A 19,609-nucleotide genomic window follows, 5' to 3' on the forward strand; every position below is an offset into this window, starting at 1 on the left:
AGTTGTTGACTTGTTAAATCTTTGTTCTCTTGGTTTTTCTTCTTGTAATTCTAGCCTTTTTACTGTCATGCCTTCGAAAAAATCAAGTGGCGAAAGGAATGTCACTCATTTTTTAAAACTTTAAAAGATCTCACAACAGTGTGTGTATTTATTGTGAGTTTAATATGCTGTGTAGTGATAATTTTATTAATTGAACTGTGCTTCGGCAAAAAATAAGTTTAGCCGTGCATTGTACTATTTAACTGCAAGGTAAAAAATCCTCAACAGCCAATCAGCATGCAGCATCCAAACATTCCGTTTTATAAATAAAGTTTATAGCTGGAGATTCCTAGCTCCAACTGTGCTGGTACCTCATGGATATATTGTAACTAATTCACATAAATACATGCCTGCTGTAATTATCAGTTTAAAAATAAAACGGTCAGGTTTTTTCCCCTCTTGGTAAATTTGTGTTAATGAAAAGTAAACTAGAACTGTTCTTTTAAAACTCCAATTTTAAAATAACTTTGCTCACAAAAACAGGCTCACGCATCGCATTACAACAAAGGCAAGTCTGCGGTTATTCTTAGTATTATAGTGATTTTTTTTTTTTATGTGCTTTTTTTTCAGTCGGCTATACTGTTTATTGTGTGGTCCGCCAAGATAAAATAAATAAATAAATAAATAAATCCAGGTGATCTGTGAACTGGTTTACTATCTTCTGGCTGCTAACCACTAGACTTAAACTCACCTATTTAAAAGTAAAACATCCCAGTACAGTAATAGACAAGCATATATACATACAAAGAGGCTTGGAAACACAAAAAAAGGGCATGGAGTTTTTATAAACCAGAACCATATGAGGTTGAAGTATATTTTAAATGGAAATAGAATGTTGACTTTGGTTGACAGATAAGGTTGTTCAAATTTAAGGTAGTTCTGAGTTATTACAAATCTTGCAATTGTTTTTTTTTAATTTTTTTATGAGAATCCCTTTAGACATTTTTATGTGTTATTGATCCTCGCGCTTGGATCGCTGCGGAGTGGTGTTTCTGCTATCGCATGAAACTTGCTAAGTTCAATAAGGTCTGCAGTATCTGTACAGAAAGTAACATTGCAATTAATTGGAAGCTCAGATGGAATTGGGGAATTAAAAAATAAATTAAAAAAATCATGAAGCAAAACAAATGTTGCCTTGGGGTGCTAATTCAGCAAAGGGGGGGGGGCACCCTCATATTACACTCTGCAAATTATGTACACTTCTATGTTTCCTATGTGTAATTTTGAAACTTATTTATTAACCTCTCACATTCCGTCTTGAAAAGCTATACAATACAATATACTTAGAGCTTCTGATTTTCGGTTTTAACAGGTAAAAACCGATAAAACACCCACGATACAAAAAAAAAATAATAATTGGTGTATAGCCAATAAATGTCTGGGAAACACTAGAAATGGTTACAGTTCATGTTCACTTCACCCCTTTCCAAATAAAATAAATAAATAAAAACCTGCTACAAAAAAACAAAAACAAACTATCTCTCCCAGTGCAGCTGGGCAATTTTCCTCCTTCTTGACTTGTATCAATCATTAATTTGGTCTGAATACTTTAAACCCACCTCAACTACTGAGTGGCAGCAAATTCCTACATTTCCATTGGAGACTTTGTTTGCTAGATTGCAATTAGGAATGGAGGCTTGTTTGTGGGATTTAAAGCTGTATTACAGTTAAGGTACGGAGGATTTAAAACAGAATTGCAAATTGTGGCGAAATGTAAAAAAAATGCCTACACAAAAAAAAAAAAAAAAAAACAGAAGAATATGCCTCTGACCATAACGATTTAGTTGTGTAAGACAGCAAAGGAAAGAAGGTACAACTTAAGTGTGCAAGTACTGTCGAGTTACTATACTATGTGTCATTTTGACAAAAAAAACACGCAAAAGAAAACCAATAATTTCATACAGTATAAAAAAGCAAAAGCCCAGAAAATAGCTAAAAATAAGCACTAAAAATGTAATTTATAAAAACCAAAAAACAGAAGCCCTAAATATAATACAATATAATAATCAACTTTCTTGTAAGTTCTTGTGAGTTTTGGCTAATGGACAATCTGTGTGACCTGAAGAGTGTTATTTATTCCCTAAGCAAAATCTTAGTTGCCTTTTGAGAGTCTCACAGTACATAACTATAAGGCATCATATAATGCAGTACACTGTGGCAGATGTGGCAGAATGACACCTCAGGGGCATTAACTACTACAGTGCTATAAAACTGAGTCTATTACTCAAGACTTTAAAACCACTTCACCTGACTATTGGAAGCCTTGTGGTTAATGCATTCAGACTATGTATAATAGTCAAAGACTGCTGTTAAAAGTAGTATGTTATATCCCTTCTTATAACCCAAAACATCAAGTACAAGTGATTGCAGAGTTAATTCAATATCCACTGTGCTATCTTTGTATCTTGTCTGCTTGTATTATTTGTAGTAACTTAAGTGCTGGTATGAGTGGATGTGGGTGGGCGCCTAACGTATGCACCTGCTCCTGTTATTGTGATTGGGTGAGATGCATGACCATGTACAGTAGCATAAGAAAAATGAACCTTCTGTAGTGCTTATTTCACTAAGTTGCCTCTGCGAGGGGGTCACGTGACCTGCGAGAACGATTGCGGCTTAGGAGCTCAACTCACTTCTTTCAATAATAATAGCTGCAAAACCTCAGTCTACTTACACAAATTTCTGTCTTGCTGTTCATTGGTATACCCCAGCATGTTGACCAACCCAAAAAAGAGACCCCCACTGCGTTCTTTCTCGCTGTCCAAGGAGGAAAAGAATAAGACGAATCCGGACCAATCCGCCATCATAGAGGCCTGTATGATGCAGATTCGGTAATATTTCGTGCACCTATTTTCACGTATCGAAAACACGGGTCTCGAGACCGCCACCAAAATTACTACCTTGCAGAATGACTTCCTGGCTTTCACACAGGAATTCAAGGCCCTCAAGACAGAGGCTGACTGAGCAATATTTGCCTGGTTTGACTGAAGGAGGGGAGACAAGGGTTCTGATCCCATTGAGTTTCTGACGAAATCTCTGCCACTGTGGTTCCCGTCCCTATAGGGTTATTGAGATAATGCATGCATAATTTATATACTCCGGTCAAACAAAATGTGTATACTCCAATCAAAATCAAGAGAAACCCTGCATGCTTATCTTCAGGCTCCTAAAGTAGTCTCATCGTCAGGCCATATTGCAACCTGCCAGAAAGTACCTCTATAGCCGGTAACATCAGGTTCTTTCCCAACTTCAGCAACTTCACAGTACAGCATCGCAAGGCCTTTCTGAACTTCTTTAGTATCGCTGACCCACCCCAAGACGGGAATCTCTCTCTTGCTCCTACTAGCGAGCTACATCCTGTTAACACAAGGAGTGGATCTGCAGCACGGCGGCTGGGGCTGGACTAATTTCTGTACCGTGATGCGGTCCTCTTGATTCAGTTTTCATCTCCTCTCGAAACTGGGATCACTGGCTGAGATGGGTTGTGCTATACATTCCTGTGGACTTGGTTGATTAATATTTTACTACGTGGGCATCTCGACTCAATCACCACCTGTTTTCAACTGCTTCTCTGGTCTTCTGTTATTTGGATTTTTGTTGCACCTTTTTTACTTTATTTTTCCAGTACCGTATTATTGATTATTTGGGTCGGGTGTTGCATGTTTTGGGGGTGATTTGGGGCAATGGTGGCTATAGTGTGGGAGGGGAGGGGGTGGGACCTTCAGGACCTTGAGGGAGATAGTATTGGTTTATTTTCTCATACTGTTATATATGTTTTGTTTATCAATCTCCTCATTGTGTTTATACCGGTCTGACCCGTCATAATCTTATAGTGTTTGTAATCTCCTGATTTGTTAAACTAATTTTTAATTCCTATGACTAGTGTATCTGCCCTATCCTGAATGTGTGAGGTTTAAATTCTCCTACTGAATGCACTGCCTGTTTAGCTGTATTGTTTAGAAAGAAATTTGATATCGCCATGATTTTGGAATCTCAAGCGACAGGACGTCTCCAGATTTGTTGACACATACTTTTACGTGGCGGCTTCTACTTCTGTGGATAATAAGACCAAAGCTCATTGATCGTTTTACGATGTCATTTTCAACTCACGATCTTGGACTCTTGGGGGAATGAAATGGGGAGGATAGCTTATTTGAAAGTTATCATTGCTGGCAAAAAAGTGTCTCATCTCAGTATACGCCTCTACAATTTTTGACTCTGGTTTCTTCACTGCGTTGACCAATTTGTTATTAGGGATCTCCGATTTCTCTTGAGTTCTCAGAGCTGATATGAAAGCTGTTATGAATCACACTTCAGATAGAGCGAACGTGCAGGAAGGAAGGAATTTTCACCATGAACTCTTTTTTTACAGCGGTATATAATTCTCAGGTATTGCCGATGTCCTTGTCAGACTATAACAGGACAAGCTGTAAGTTTATGTTTATCAACACATTAACGTGGGCACCTAGATGACGCTTTAACACTGCTTTACTACAGAACTAATCTTTACGTATACAGTTTCAATATAAACTTGATGAATTCCTTCAGTTTAACATTAACTCTGTAGATGATCACCGTATTTTATGGGATTCAGTTAAAGGATTTATCAGAGATAATACTGTTATATTTGCTTCCAATCATAATAAAAGGCATATATGCAAAATTTTCGAACTAGAGCCTAAATTGGCCTTTGTAGAATATGCTCATCAGAGTTCCCCATCCAGATCAAGAGCTCGAACTTAACCTTATTAAGAAGGAACTTAATATGTTGCTTGGACCCTCCCACTTGCTTGCTCTGAGACTCTGAGTGCTTTGCAGATATCTTAGCTGTCAAATCCACACACGGAGATAACCTAACAGGTCCCTCTCAAATAAACTCTGCATTTCGGTCCTTCTGTTCAAACCTTGATAGTTCTGATATGCAAAAGCTCCAAATGTCACGCTTCTCAGCCTCTGAATCTGCAGCGATATGCACTCCCTTATCCTTAGCTGAACTAGAGGACGTGCTCCAGAGTATAAGCAAGGGGAAATTCCCAGGTATCGATGGTATTCCGCCCAAATTTATTCTAACCTTTTGGACACAACTGGGACCTCTGATGCTTAATGTAATGCAAACTATAGATAAAGGTTCCTTTTGTAGAGACGTAATACTGCTATTATTTCTCTCTTACTAAAAAAAGACAAAAGTCATGCTCTTTGCAGAAGCTATCGTCCCCTTTTTTTGATTAATTTGGATGTTAAATGATATGCCAAGGTTTTATCACAACGTCTTGAGATGTACAAGATATATACCTCCAATGTATATGTACAGTATGCCTTCCTCAATTCTCTTACAATTATATTTCCAAAACAATCATTTGAACAGCAACTTATACTACCGTCAGTTAACCTGTTAAATATGTAAGATTGTATATACTTCAATTACCCTAAACACCAATCCTTGTACTATCTTCCCCTTCAAAAATATTTTTCTTCAAAGGCAAGGTACATGATGGGTACTGTACCAATATTTAAAAGCACCCTAGTGATTCCTTGTCAGAAAGATTAGGAACCCTTCCACATATTTTATTCCTTAGGTGAAGTAAATCCATATCATATGTGTGTGTGTTCTAAATTGTTTTTATATTTCATCTGCTGTATGCCTGGCACATGTCTTGACATCACAGCTTTATATCAGGACAATTAATCTGTATTCAATAACACAAGCTATCCTAAGAGTGCCACTACATGTATTTTTTTTTAATAGGTGATACTGTCTCCATAGCAAAGTTCTGTCATTGTGCATTCCTAATGGGGATAGTTTAAAGCTGCCAAGTAAAAATCTTTGAGGGGGCTTAGGGCAGAAAATGATTGAGCATGCACTCAAAACAAGACACTGTTTTTTTTGTCTTGCGTTATTCAAACCTTTAGTTTGGAAAATGTTTTTATATTGACTTATGAGTTTGCCAATCAAGAAAAACACTCTCAAACTAATTATTAAAAAAAAAAATAAAACCTTAATTACACAGGGAACCGTACGAAGTAATTCAAAGGATATACAGCCAACCCTTGGCAGAATCTTCAGTAGCTTTCAACTGGGCATGTAGATTAATGGTATTGACTTGTTTTTTCATTACTTTTCTGGTTGTTCCAGGCAAAGGATATTGACTGTGTGTTGTTGTAATGTGTTATTGAATGGTAAGGAAGCTCCCAGAAACTGCAGTGTTCGTCAAGGTTTCTTTTTCACCCAGGCCCTGGTCTGAAAGGCTTGGACGTGTCAGGGAGATGCGCTCATCACCTACCAATTCCTGACAGCACAGTCAGCTTTCCAGATCTCTTTATACCCCTTCCAGAAAAGGCTCCTTTGCGTCCATAACTTTATTGACAAGCTACTTGAGGCTGTTAACATAACAAACCAAAGCTCAATTTTTTTTTCAGGATACCACGCTGCTTCCATAAATGTTGTAGCACAACTGACAGAACTGGTAGAAAATATGGCCTGTTATCATATAAACCCAAGTAGTAGCGAAGAACAGCTTTGCTCTCACAGCAGGTTCGTATTACTTATTTCAGCTTGAATAAATCCTTGTGAATGATGAGCAGTCAAATTCCCTATTCTTTCATTTGTGTGGGTTAGGCACAATTTAAACTGTATATTTTTTTAAAGTGATACATTCATCAGGGTTAAAGTATATTTATATTGTATAACTTGGTAAATCACAGCTCTGCTGAAAGCTGTATTTTTTATTCATTCATATTAAATGGAGTATCCCTTTACTCCTATGCCTTTATTTGGCATTATTCATATAAAAAAGAGCCTGTTTTATCCTGATTTGATCCTATACAGTAAGTGAACGTGAATCACTCCTTGGTGCTAGCCTTCTGTGGCCAATACATTAGGCTGTTGTGATGCCCCATGCATATTTTCCCATGTGGCAAACAATCGCAAGTGCAGGATAACAGTATGATCATGTGACAATTCAGCAAAAAATGTGACCTTTGAAAATCGCTAATTCTGTTTAGTTTGCCGATTAATTTTGTGTCCTAGGAATGCATCTGAATGGCAAACCTGTGTTTTTGTTCCTTTTTAAGAAACCCTTTACAAGCCTGTGACACTGTTGTAGCTGTGTATTTCTATTCATAATTGATGACCCAAGGCCAGACAGAGAGCCAGTACACATGTAATATGGATTCACTTAGAGTTTGAGATCCATCGCCGTGTCTGGCTTTTGAGCTTCAAAACACAGAAGCAGGTGTTTTAAGCCGTGATGTTTAGGAATGAGGAAAAAAAAAAAGGGAGGAGGAGGGGGGGCAATGCAAAAGTTTAGCATCAGGCTGGGGATAACTTATTTCTTTTTATTGGCATATTTCAACACAACCAGGTGGCATCCTGTGAACACAACTGGAGTTGAGCAGTGTAGCCTCGTGGGTATGGCTTCGGATTTCCACTGAATGAAGTGTGACCACTGGGGATTTACGGTACACAATTCTGCCTCAATTAAACCATTGAGAATTGTGAAAATGGCTTTTGTTTTTAAGGCCTTTTACCGGTAAATGTGCATCTTTGATTGTGGATATTGTACAATAAAAATGATCACTTTTGGGGCTCCCGAGTGGCGCATCCGGTAAAAGCACTCCATGTGGGGTGCAGGATGCACACTATAGCCTGGAGGTCGCTGGTTCGAGTCCAGGCTATTCCACAGCCAACCGTGGATGAGAGCTCCCAAGGGGCGGCGCACAATTGGCTGAGCGTCGCCTGGGTGGGGAGGGCTTAGGTCGGCCAGGGTGTCCTCTGCTCACCGCGCACCAGCGACCCCTGTAGACTGGCTGGACGCCTGCAGGCTGCCCAGAGCTGCGTTGTCCTCCAATGCTGTAGCTCTGAAGTGGCTGCATGGTGGGTCTTCAGAGTGACGGCATGTGTTCGTCTTCACCACTCCTGAGTCATCACAGGGGTGGTAGCAGTGAGCTGATCCTAAAATAATTGGCTATTTCAAATTGGGAGAAAAATGGGGTAAAAATCAATTGGCGACTACTAAATTAAAAAAAAAAAAAAAAAACACTTTTAGGTAGGGATGCTTAGGTTTTGTGTAACTTAACAAGGATAGCATAAACACATTGAACTCTCTCCACTATACACACAGCTATATCTCTACAGTGCTTTGTCAGCAAATTAGCCCCTACACATTTACTACTATAAGTTCTCATGTCTCAGCACCCCGGCCTTTGTCTACCTGATAATATAAAATTTGTTTTAAGCTGTGCTGACACATTTAGAAACATCGTCATTGGAATGCAAAAACAACTGTGAAGCTCCAGTGCAAAATGTCATAAAAAGCCAAGCACTCACCAGGTATCTGCTGTTAAGATTATATATTTATTATTATAACATTATTATGAATAAACAATGAAGCGAATTCATGCAGAGGCATTGTGGCCACTGGCCTTCGTCGGTGCAGTAATATAATATAACTTTGCTCTATTAGCGTGATCCTATTTTTTTTCAAAGCTCCAGTATAAACCATGGGATTCATGAATGCTGATGAACGGCTGTGTATTCTAACAAGCGTTCCCCTCGACAACCATGCAGGTGATTCCATGATGTTGTCACTACTCGTCCTGTGTTTGCACACTAAAGACTCATTGTTCTGTAAATTGAAGTTAATAGTTAGTCGAGTGTTTTATATGTTAATTGTCTTTTGACTCCTTTTTTCTGTATATTATTTGTAGTCAATGAAGACTTATATTTGTTACAGGCTTTAGACAAATACTTACTGTCTTACTATCTAATTCAGGGGTCAGCAATTAAATTTCATAGTGGGCTAAATGGCCTGCAGGCCACTTACATCTGCAACCGAACCCCAACCCTCCCCCCCTCGTCGCAAAAATGAATGAACTCTGATGTTGCTGTATGGCGCATGGCATAGAGAACACATACTGAGCAATTTCAATGTATTACGACATATCATTCATATAATAGTGCAGGGTGCACGGCACATGTTAATAACCTCTGTATGGCCGCTGCAGTATTTGGTGCACGTACATTAATATGTGCCATGCATCCCGGACCATATGAGCTTTAACTGCATTCCCGACAGAAATGCAGCATCAATAATCTTTACCTGCATATATTACCCAATGTATCAATATCTGTTCCATGATGGGAGAAAAAAGAAAAAACCTGCCAATTTTTAAATTGTTTCACTGGCAACCGGCTCATCAATAAAAATAAAAAAAGCTGCGGCTGCTTGAAAACAAATCGAAAAGCAATAAAGTAACAATTGTGATTGTGTGTCCTTGTAAACTCCAAATACATATCAGTAAAAATAATATAGCATCTGTGCTGCAACTTTTAAGAGACAAATTAGTTTACTTTAACATTGCGATATGTTGAAAGTGAAACGTAACTAAAAATGTCCCCCCCCCCCCCCCCCCCCCCCCCCCAATCTGTCAAGTGGTTTTGAGTGACACGTTGTGCGATTTGGTATTTCAACAAAATAATGAGGGGCACGTACATTTCTGGAGGACTGCCTATTATCTCTGTCAAATCTGTCACACTCACACCTGATGCTTTAAAGATCGCAAAAGGAGAGTGCAGTTGTTCTCATTGGATTTGTTAGAATGCAATGAAGCATTTAAAACAACTTTTAAAAAGTCTGCTACTTTTGAATTAACTTTTTTTAGGTTTTTTTGCATTCCTGTGTATGAAGGTTCCAGTACCATAGCGATTCTTAAATATAATACAATATGTCGTTGTATGCAAAATCTTATTTACAAATGTATTGTTTATCGCCCAGTCAGCAAACACTTTGGAATCAGTATTGCAAAACATTTAATTTTCTGCTTAGAGGCAATATATATTGTATCGCCTGGCTATGTGCTGGCCTCTCTCACATATTTTCTGCTTTACTCAGTTCCCTCAATAGGCATGCAGAATGCCCTATTGTGGACACTGACTCCGCCCACTCATCACCCATTGGCCCATCGATATCCACTCTCATTCATAAACACACACACACACACACGCAGGCAGGCTGCTAGGGAGAGAGATTAGCTGGCAAAACACTCTCACATCAGTGGACCACACAGGAAACATTGTGTATAAAGTATACAGTTAGTTGTGTTTGCTCTGCCGCTACTGTATATGAAGATCATATGGAGAATCCCCCTCGACAGCCCCCTTGGGGCAATATTACAGTGAAGTTCCGCTTTCGCTCCGCGGGCCAGAGGACACATGTCCGCGGGCCGGATTTGGCCCACGGGGCTCCATTTGCCGACCACTGACCTACTTCATCCAAAACTTTAACAAAATAATGCATTCTGAGATAAAACTATAAGAAATGATTTATAAAAAGGCCCTTTGTTTCGTATAAAGAGCCCCTTTCGCAGAACAGTTTGTTTTTATAAATTAAATTAAGTTTGATATTCTTGAAACTGTTCTAAACTGTTTTGGTATCCATAAAAATCCTTAAATGACGTGTGAGTTAACACTGGTGAATAGCTGAGTAAATGTTATAGTTCTTTTACTGTTTCTATATTTAGCTGTTTTTTTTTCCCTCTTTTGACTAATATTACTAATTTATTTTAAAACAAATGCAATTTTGATAATGCAAAATACATGTAGTTCAAAATACACAACTGGAAAGTGAGCACTGCAAGGCGGCAGTTTAATGCTGTTTATGTCGTGTCTGATGAGGACAGTGTAGCTCTGGGACCTCGGTTCAGATTCGACTCCGGGTGGTGTGGCTCAGGCTTATTTCCATGTATTTGTTTATATTGTTGGAGGAGTTCATGCAAAAGGAGGATACTGAGATCAGTCCATCCTATTATGAATAGGAAGTCCAGATCTCAAAAAACAGCAATACATTGAGCAATCATGTAAAGACAGTCTGGGAAGTGAGAGAGGAAGGCTTGCCATCACGGATAGCTTGGTGATGACATCACTTAACAAAAGAAAAAGGCACTGTGGCCAAAAACACAGTGAACACCACAAAAACATGTAACGTGCTGGTTTAAAGCCAGCACAAGTAGCAGTTGTGTTTGAATTGTTGATATCTTTCACTTGCGTTACTCTTCAGGCACATTCTACACGTGAAGTGATTTGACAGGGAAACACCCATGCACAAATACATACGTTTTAAATAATAATAACACAATAAAAATACGCACCGAGGCAGGGTGTACCCCACCACACTTGAATAAAATGACTCGTCTTGAAGGCTGTAATCCTGTGAAGGACAATATCTCTGTTGCTTGCTTCTGTATGAATGTCTACGGAATGTATGATTGCATAAAGTGACACCCAGCTGTGTTTGACCATCTACTTTGTTACATGGCTTTAGATTTCATTTCTGTTTATCTTACAAATATCTACAGAATGCTGATCATGGTAAATTACTGATTTTTCATAAATAACACAGGCATGTTTCCTGAATCTCTTGCTGGATTTCTAGTTCTCTATTTTCATCCTATAGCATACTACTCATAGTAAGCTATATACAGTAATTACATTAAAGTATGCCCTTTAGTTTAGCGTAATGAGCTGTGGCTCTCTACCTCCCATGCATCACAGTTACCAGTAGGCTAGATTGATATTCATCGTATTAATAGCTGCATGATGCCACCCGTGTACTGAACTCTGTTTTGCCTGTGATTTATTTATTTTTGACTTGTGCCGGGCTGTAACAAAATGTAAACTCGGTGACTAAGAAACATGTAAGTAAATGTACTCAATAAGAATTATTCATTGATCAGATTCTTGATGTCCACTTTCCGAGACATTGCTTGGAGATAGAGGGAGGGAGGCTGCCAAAACAAAAGCCTGAAAAGGATTTTCTGATTCTTCTAGATTTCATCTCCTGTCGCCTCTTCCTGACAAATCAAATAGCCTGATAATTAGCATGAATTTCTAGATCAGATCAGAGGCAATTTCATATGTTTTGACCTAAGATGGCTGCCATATTGGAGACTGAGATCTTGCATTCACACTCGGCTATATTCTGTCATTCTCTAATCAAGTTTCATCATGGGTACCTGTGTGTGCCTCTGCCAGCATCAATGCCTTGTATCTCAGACACCATTTGAGATAGTGGCATATTGCAGAGTCAAAATATTTCTTTTGAATACTTTTAAAAAGGTAACTTTTGTTCTTACTTTATTTTCTTGAATTAATGATTGAGAAAGTGTTTAGTACACAGGTTAGATTTCCAAATATTATTGTAAAGCAGATCTCTCATGAGACAGGCTGGCCACCTGTCAAGACGGCAGGGGTTTTGCCAGATCGACTGTCGTCAATGCCTGCTCAAATTAAGCATGCTAATATAACATAGGAGTTTGGTTCTCATACTTAATGTATATATTTTTTGTGCAATGTCTATTTTCATACTAAAGCTAAATTATAGTGAGCATCAGCCTACCAGGGCTCAGTTGTTCGATCAATTCTTGTATACAGGGATATAAATGAGACTCCTATTGCTTAGCAGTTTGATCCATTCCCGGTGTTACTGTGAGTCAAATCACACATACCTGAGGTTGTTGCTTATACAATGTGGCTAATCAAGCTCATACTAAAATCTGGAATAGGAGCCTTATTTTCATCCCGGGAATACCGTCGCACTGTACACAGTGAAGATGATAACCGCAAGGAATTCTCTCGGATCTCCTCCAAACTTTATCATAGCCTACAGATAAACTAGACTTTTTAGACATTTTGATAAACTTTATTTGGAGATTGAGGACCCTCCGTATGTGTGAAATGTTTGAAACTGTTTTGCTACGCTCTTCAGTAGAAGGCAGATAACATCGAGTTGAGCAATCAGTTCCCTCCTCAGTATGCTCTTAGTGGTCATATTTTATTACAGGAGTTATCTCACCAGTCACAGGTCACTGTATCACGGTAAATCTTCAATTTCTTACTTGCTTAAAAAAAGTTATGGGTAATCATGAAGGAAAATAAGTTTAATTTAACCAGTTAGTCAGATCATTAGTCTTCTTGCTGAATATTTTTAGTATCAAATATAAAAAGAAAAAAAAAAACATGAAAGCAAGACTGAGTGTATACTGCACCATTCAGTTCTGAGATTGCAGAATTCCAATAGGAGTACATGGTTGTTAACACAGCTCTAAAACCCAATACTGCCCCTGAGTATTTGAAGAGTTGACAACTGCTCATTTGCAGTAACGGGGCAGTGCAGTAAGATCTAGTCACCGACATCATTTAAAATAAAGGGCTTGAGCCACCATCTAGTGGTTGAACACATGCCTTACAGTCAACAGTATGTGAAATGGACAGAGCAAAAAAACCAATACAAGCAAGCAGTCTAATCCAATCCTCTATTTGCATTATTGCACTTAAATGATACTGCAGGTGCTGTATGTAAGATAATATAAAGCAAATCCTTATTTAGTGTCTGTCTGTGTAATGCACATGTATTCCAGTGTGTGTGGTTTATTGTTGCACAGTATACTGTAAACATACATGTTGAATACGATTAGTGTATTTTAAAAGGCTTGTTAATTCAAGCCCCATTCAAGCAGTGCAGATTGCTGGTTTGGAGTTAGGCCGTTTGAAATGAAAGAATTCTACTTGTCTTGTAAGTATACATATCCTGAACTACATCAACCCTCTTTTTTTTTTGCTTTTATTAGCATATAAAGTACTTTTTATTACAGCAGTAAATAAAATGCTATTGTTGCTAAAACCAGGCCCCTTTTTCTGTGTGTGATAAGAACTGAATGTCCGAATTAGTGTTAAAGCAGCTCAGAATTGTTTTTTTTTCATCTCTGATGCTGAACCTATCCTGCAATTTAACTAAAAACTTAGAAGACAATGCCCTCTACTGGTTATAGCATAGAAGTGTTTTGATTTTATTGCTCCGTGAATCTGCCAGGATTTGATAGTAGCTTTATGTATTTCTAGCTATTCTGTTGTCTGAAAGTTATAATTTACATATGTGCCTAGTAAGTGGCATATGTGTGCCAGTTGTGTCATATTAGTCTATTTTTTCCTACATTCAGTATCTCCAATTTCAGACCATGAACACTGCAAAGAAAATGTGGAAGACTGATAGCCAAGACAATCCTAACTGCTTGTACTGTGATCAGTCTTTTTTTTTTTTTTGACTAATGTTTATAATAGTTATATATGATAGCATGGTGATGTGTTCAGCAATATATAGCTGTCAAATTTAAAAGCTTAAGCTTTACAGTAAGAGCATTTGTAGAGATATCCAGCCATTTTTACTGCTGCAGCAGCTGTGCAGTGTTATAAAGTAGCTAGGCAGAGTAAAGTATGCAAACACACACTCACAGCCATTCAAATATAACACTCCTTGATATCACTTAAATTAAATGTGTGAGGACAAGAGAAGGAGGTACAGTACTTAAGAATTAACAGATGGCAGGTTTTGTTGAAAAAAAAAACTATCTTTCATATTTAAATAGTTGTCTTTCACTCCACCTATAAAGAAGCAATATGTGATCTTGATAAGTTAAATAAATAAATAAACTAATGCAACATGACAAAAGCGTTACTTTGATATGTGTTATTATTATCCTCGTTAAGTGCTAAATACAACAGATAAGATGGAATAAGAAAATAGCAGCAGACGAGTCAATCCTTTTAAGTTTTTGAAAAGTGTCAAACTGAGCATCTAAGAATGTCTATTCTTTCTCTCTTTTTCTTTGAATTGGTGGTTGCTCTTTGTTCCCAATTCCCCCCCCCCCCCCTCCCCGCTAGTCCTGGCTTGGCAGCTGGTTTCATGAATTACTGGCCAGCTTTGAGGAATCTCATTGTTTTTAAAGGCCAGCCCCTTGTGGTCACAGTACTAAGTGTCTCAAACAGGATTGTCCAGTAAATTAGATTAAAAAAAGTAACTTAAATTACAGAGGTGTGCTTGTTTTAGACATTAATGGAACACCTGGTAATTGAGATTATCATGTTATATTATAGCAAAAAATAAATAAACCAGAAATGTATAGAAGTAACATACTTGACCCATGTAAACAATAAATACAGTAGGATATGTGTAAGTAGATACCTGGTGAAAGCCCTGCTCACTCAGCCAATTGTGCAGTGCAGAAGCGCCAGCCAGCCAAACACCACTCTGCTGTCAAGTCTGTCTGATCTTCTGCCTTGCCAGTTGTGAATGAAATCATATGCATCTTGTATATATTATAAAATACACCTCAGGAATACCATTGGCATAACAGATTGATCAGTTATGTAAAGGACAACACAAAAGTGTGTGCACTATCTTTCATTTTTTTAAAACAATAAATTCCAGTTGATGTTATGACATGGAAATGGTCCAGCTGTGTTACAAAAAAAAAAAAAACTGGATGCCTGGGTTATTGATGTTTGTCCGACACTTCGTTATCAAATGATTGCATTTTAAGTAGAGGAGTGTTTTACTCTATCAATTTCCGTTCTGAATAATAAAGCCATGGTGCAGCCTGCAGCAGTTTAAGCTCTGTGTCGCTGCACAACTTGTTTGCTCCCAGGGAAATCCTCATGAGACACCCCTGCTGTAGCAAGCATGATTAAATACTTAAACATTGTCCCATGGTTTGAAAAGAAAAATAAATGTTACCACCAGCTATGTTTACATCCCATACGTTTAGTTTTTTTTCACTTGATCCTGTCATTTAGTCTGCCATTGTGTTATATTGTCAGGTTGTTTGTATTCCGGAATGTGTACAATATTTAGTATTATGGAAGAGCTTGTATTCACATCTGATTAGGTTTGATCAGGTTAGGAGCATTCACAACTGTTAACTGAACATACTTAACCAAAATTGTATATATTGTGTTGTATTTTAAATAGGACGCCCTTATACAAGATATTCATAATAGAATGCCTCCTCCAACTGTTCTATAAGCCAGTGATGGTTATTAAGGAGGTTTCATATTCTATATTGATCCAATATATATAATATCAGATATATATATATAACTATAATATATATATATATATATTATATATATATATATTTTATATATAAAATTATTATTAATTGGGTTTTTTTTTTCAGATACTGTATTTTGCAATGAAGTATTACTGGGTAACTGTTTACAACTGTATTCTACAGGATACACTTCTGAACACTCACTAAAAGTAATTGTATGGCAATGTCCACTGTTGTTAAATATGTGTATTACCACTCAAGTATATTAAATTAAATTGGTTTGAATTTGAAGTAACTAAATAACCACATGTTTTATTAAGGATGGGGAAATGCGCCAGACATTTAACATTTATTGGGTTAAAATGGCATGTATCAATGCACCTGTCACCCTAAAGTATAAAGAGGGGACTGATGTGATGAAACCTCAAAACATTTCACCTGAAGGGCCACATTTTCTTAAGAACTGTTTGTTCTTTTGTTTTTGTTTTAAGGAAGAAATGTGGTTTTCTTTTTTTAATCTTTGGTGGAGAAAGTGTTTTTTTTTTTTTCTTTTCAAACCGTTTTGAAGAGAATGGTGCATTTGCCACTCTTTACACACTGAGATTTATTTATGTCTCATTGCAAAGCCATCATTGCAGGATTTGCTTGTCATAGACAGGCGCACGCGTAGCCTTTCAGTTCAGAGGTGCAAATGTATCCAAAAGGAAGCCAGAAGTAGAGCATCCGTGGGTAGCCAGGTGTTATCAGAAATATATCACCTGGATGACTGCTTGAGGCTGTGCATTTCTAAGTAGACATCTAATGGCTTTCTGTGAACTCTTTTACTAAGCCTTCTGTTCTAGGCTCAAATAGACTTAGACTTGGACATTTGTTATTTAAACAACAAAAAATGTGGTTTACTGCTTTCTTCAGGGTTGTTCTTAATCGGTACACATCCAGAGGTACATACTATATTGGTGGAAGTCATTTTTGTTCCCATATTGTTGCTGTGGGTTGTCTGTGATCTTTAACGATTAGGGTTTCATTTTCTGGGGTACAGTACCTTGGTGCCCTTAGCTTATTCCTTAATAAGATTGATGTACCTTACGCCAAGCTTCTTTATGCTAGCCCTGTACATTTCCATTGGATTTTTAATTTGAATGCATCTTTAAAAGCATCACAAAGAAGTGGCTTTTTTGTTTAACTGTATTTTTGTGTTGCTACAGTTAATGCATGTGCAGTTTTGGTCATTCCAAAATTATTTGTTTGTCCACACCAGTCTATTGCTGTGCCTTTTGAAAAATAATTTTAAATTAAATTAAATTTAAATTTGTATTATGGAATGGCGCAGCTGGATAACTGGGTATAATAACAAGGAACCCATTGAAAACCAAACATTGTATTTCAGTTAGGTGATTTCTAGAGCAAAGAATCTTTTCACTTTTTGTATTTAGTAATATTGAAGAGGGCAGCATGCAAATGGTACACGTTGGCATTCGCTCAGCCCAAAGTTGTTATTGTAATCACAGTGGGATTTCAATATTTTCTTTTTATTATCACATTATTTTACTGTGGCTCCCAAACTAATCATTTTCTTGCGTTTAATTATCAAAAAATGTATGTTAATTGTATTCTGTGTCTTGCTTTGTTTCCCTTTTAAAATATAGGAATAAATATAGGTAGCCCGGAACCTATATGCATATGATTCACACATCACTGAGTTTAAAATTAAAATCCTCCGCCGAATGCTAATGGATCTCTGTCTCTCTCTTGTTTTTCAGGGAATTGTTGTAACGCCACTTTTACTGCTACTTTTTGTAAGTACATGAACTATTTCTTATTGTCTTGTTAGTAATCAGCTTAGTAAATTCACCATCTATCCTCACTCCTCCAGTGGGAGCTAGTATAGGAACAACTGCGTAACTTTTGTTTCTAGGACCATTGTGACTAGTGACCTGATTCCGATCTGATGGCCTGGAAGATGATACACATTACAATATTGTTGTGATGTTTGGTTGAATTTTATTTTTATTACAGGTATTTTCTGAAAAGCACTGCGAGTTTGTAATGAGACATATGAAGACTACTTGTTTCATAAACAACCAGCTGCTGTCAATCGCTAACATGATAGGAATCCAGTCATTGAGGCTGTTTGCCACTAGATGCGCAACATATCCTGTTAGAACACAATGACACACATATTTGCTTACAAAATCAACCTACAGAAAGAATGACAGTACATAAGATAAGGTTTAAGCCATGAATACAAAAATCATTGAGCTTTTTAGAGCAGTTTGTCAGCTGGTTTACTTTTATTACTTTCAAGTTCCTATTCCATGTGATTTGTAACAGCTGTAGCCCTCCACAAACCAGACCTAATGGCTCAACACTGAGGTAATTGGGTTCTGTCTCCAGCCAGGGATTGTGCATATTGTTTAAAAAGAAAGAAAAACATTCAACTTTGTTAACAAGTAAAGATTGTAAAACATATGCGTGGCTTCCATTTCATTTAATGTATGACATTAGAAGGTAAGGGTTAGACATAACAAGAGCTTGAGGGCTCATATAGATTCATGTTTTTGTTTTTTTGTTTTTTATATATTATCATTTGTTCAAATTAGGGCATGTAAAACATGTAGAAAGATTGGAACTCTCAATCCTATTGGCTATTGTAGCATGTGTATTATACTGTAATCCTCAATTGTTTGTATAAGTACTTGAAAATCAGAAATGTGATGGTATTCATAATAAGCTATGATGTTGCATATTCATAATTTTTTAGGTCAAGGTTTTCTAATCCTACCATTCTTCTGCCATTACACTGGTACTAAATTAGTGCCAGCAAATGTTTTGATACCTCTTTCTGACACAAAGCTTATTTAACTGAGATCTGTCAGCTCAAATTTCACATCCCATGTAAGTAGGTGATTCCATCAATATACCTGCAGCGGTATGTGCAGTTAGATTGCAACCATGTCTGTCTGATACACCCTCAGAGGCTGCAGAAAAGACCTTGGGAATTCCAGGCACTCTGACAAATGTATGCTTTTAATTCTCCCCTTGAATTACATACAAATGAGTGCTGAAGGGTGCATTGTTAAGAAATGTCTTAATAGCAGCACAGAAGCCAGGTCAGAACTAAGAACTTGATGGTGGAGTGCAGTAGGGTTGTTTGGTGTGAGTGGCTGATTATTCAGTGAATGAGAGGAATGTGGACATTATGGTTAGACAATGGTTATGGTTATTTTTCTTCTAAGACTCTATGCACTGTAAATATTAGACAGTTCATATTATTGCAGCCTTGGATTTTTTGTATTCATTAACAGGTCATTTTTAGAGGGTACTATTTACACACCAGGGAATTCTACAGTCCAAACGGACAGTTTCTACGCTACCATTTTATACAAACGCTGTGTAGCTGTTAACTGTGGAACAAGATCCAAATCCCTTTCTGCAAATATAATAAAAATACAAACCTGCAAAATACTTTGAGAGCAATGGCCTGCCATTCAATGCAGGAATTTCTGTTTTGTCCCTTACAGCTTGGGTCTTCCTCTTCTGTGCCTTTCACCTCCATATTCTCACAACTGTTTATGACAGTAGTGGTCCCTCTCATAGTTGGACAGGTACGTTTTATTTACCACTTTATACTAATGTCATAATACCTGCTTGCTGTGGTTTTTTGTACAACTAAGTTCAGTGTGGACCAATA

The 19,609-nt window shown here is 37.5% G+C and overlaps 1 protein-coding gene across 2 annotated transcripts in view; it reads left to right on the top strand.

Annotated features, from left to right (window-relative positions):
- LOC121296926 (sodium/bile acid cotransporter 7-A-like) overlaps positions 1–19,609 on the top strand; it is a 130,593-nt gene that overhangs the window by 74,843 nt on the left and 36,141 nt on the right. For both annotated transcript variants that reach the window (XM_041222848.1, XM_041222859.1), the window contains 2 exons: positions 17,679–17,714; positions 19,440–19,523. In XM_041222848.1, coding sequence (XP_041078782.1) covers positions 17,679–17,714; positions 19,440–19,523 — 120 coding nt within the window. The remainder of the gene's footprint in view (positions 1–17,678; positions 17,715–19,439; positions 19,524–19,609) is intronic.

The sequence above is a fragment of the Polyodon spathula genome, chromosome 2 (assembly GCF_017654505.1).
Source record: "Polyodon spathula isolate WHYD16114869_AA chromosome 2, ASM1765450v1, whole genome shotgun sequence".
Lineage (NCBI taxonomy): Eukaryota > Metazoa > Chordata > Actinopteri > Acipenseriformes > Polyodontidae > Polyodon > Polyodon spathula.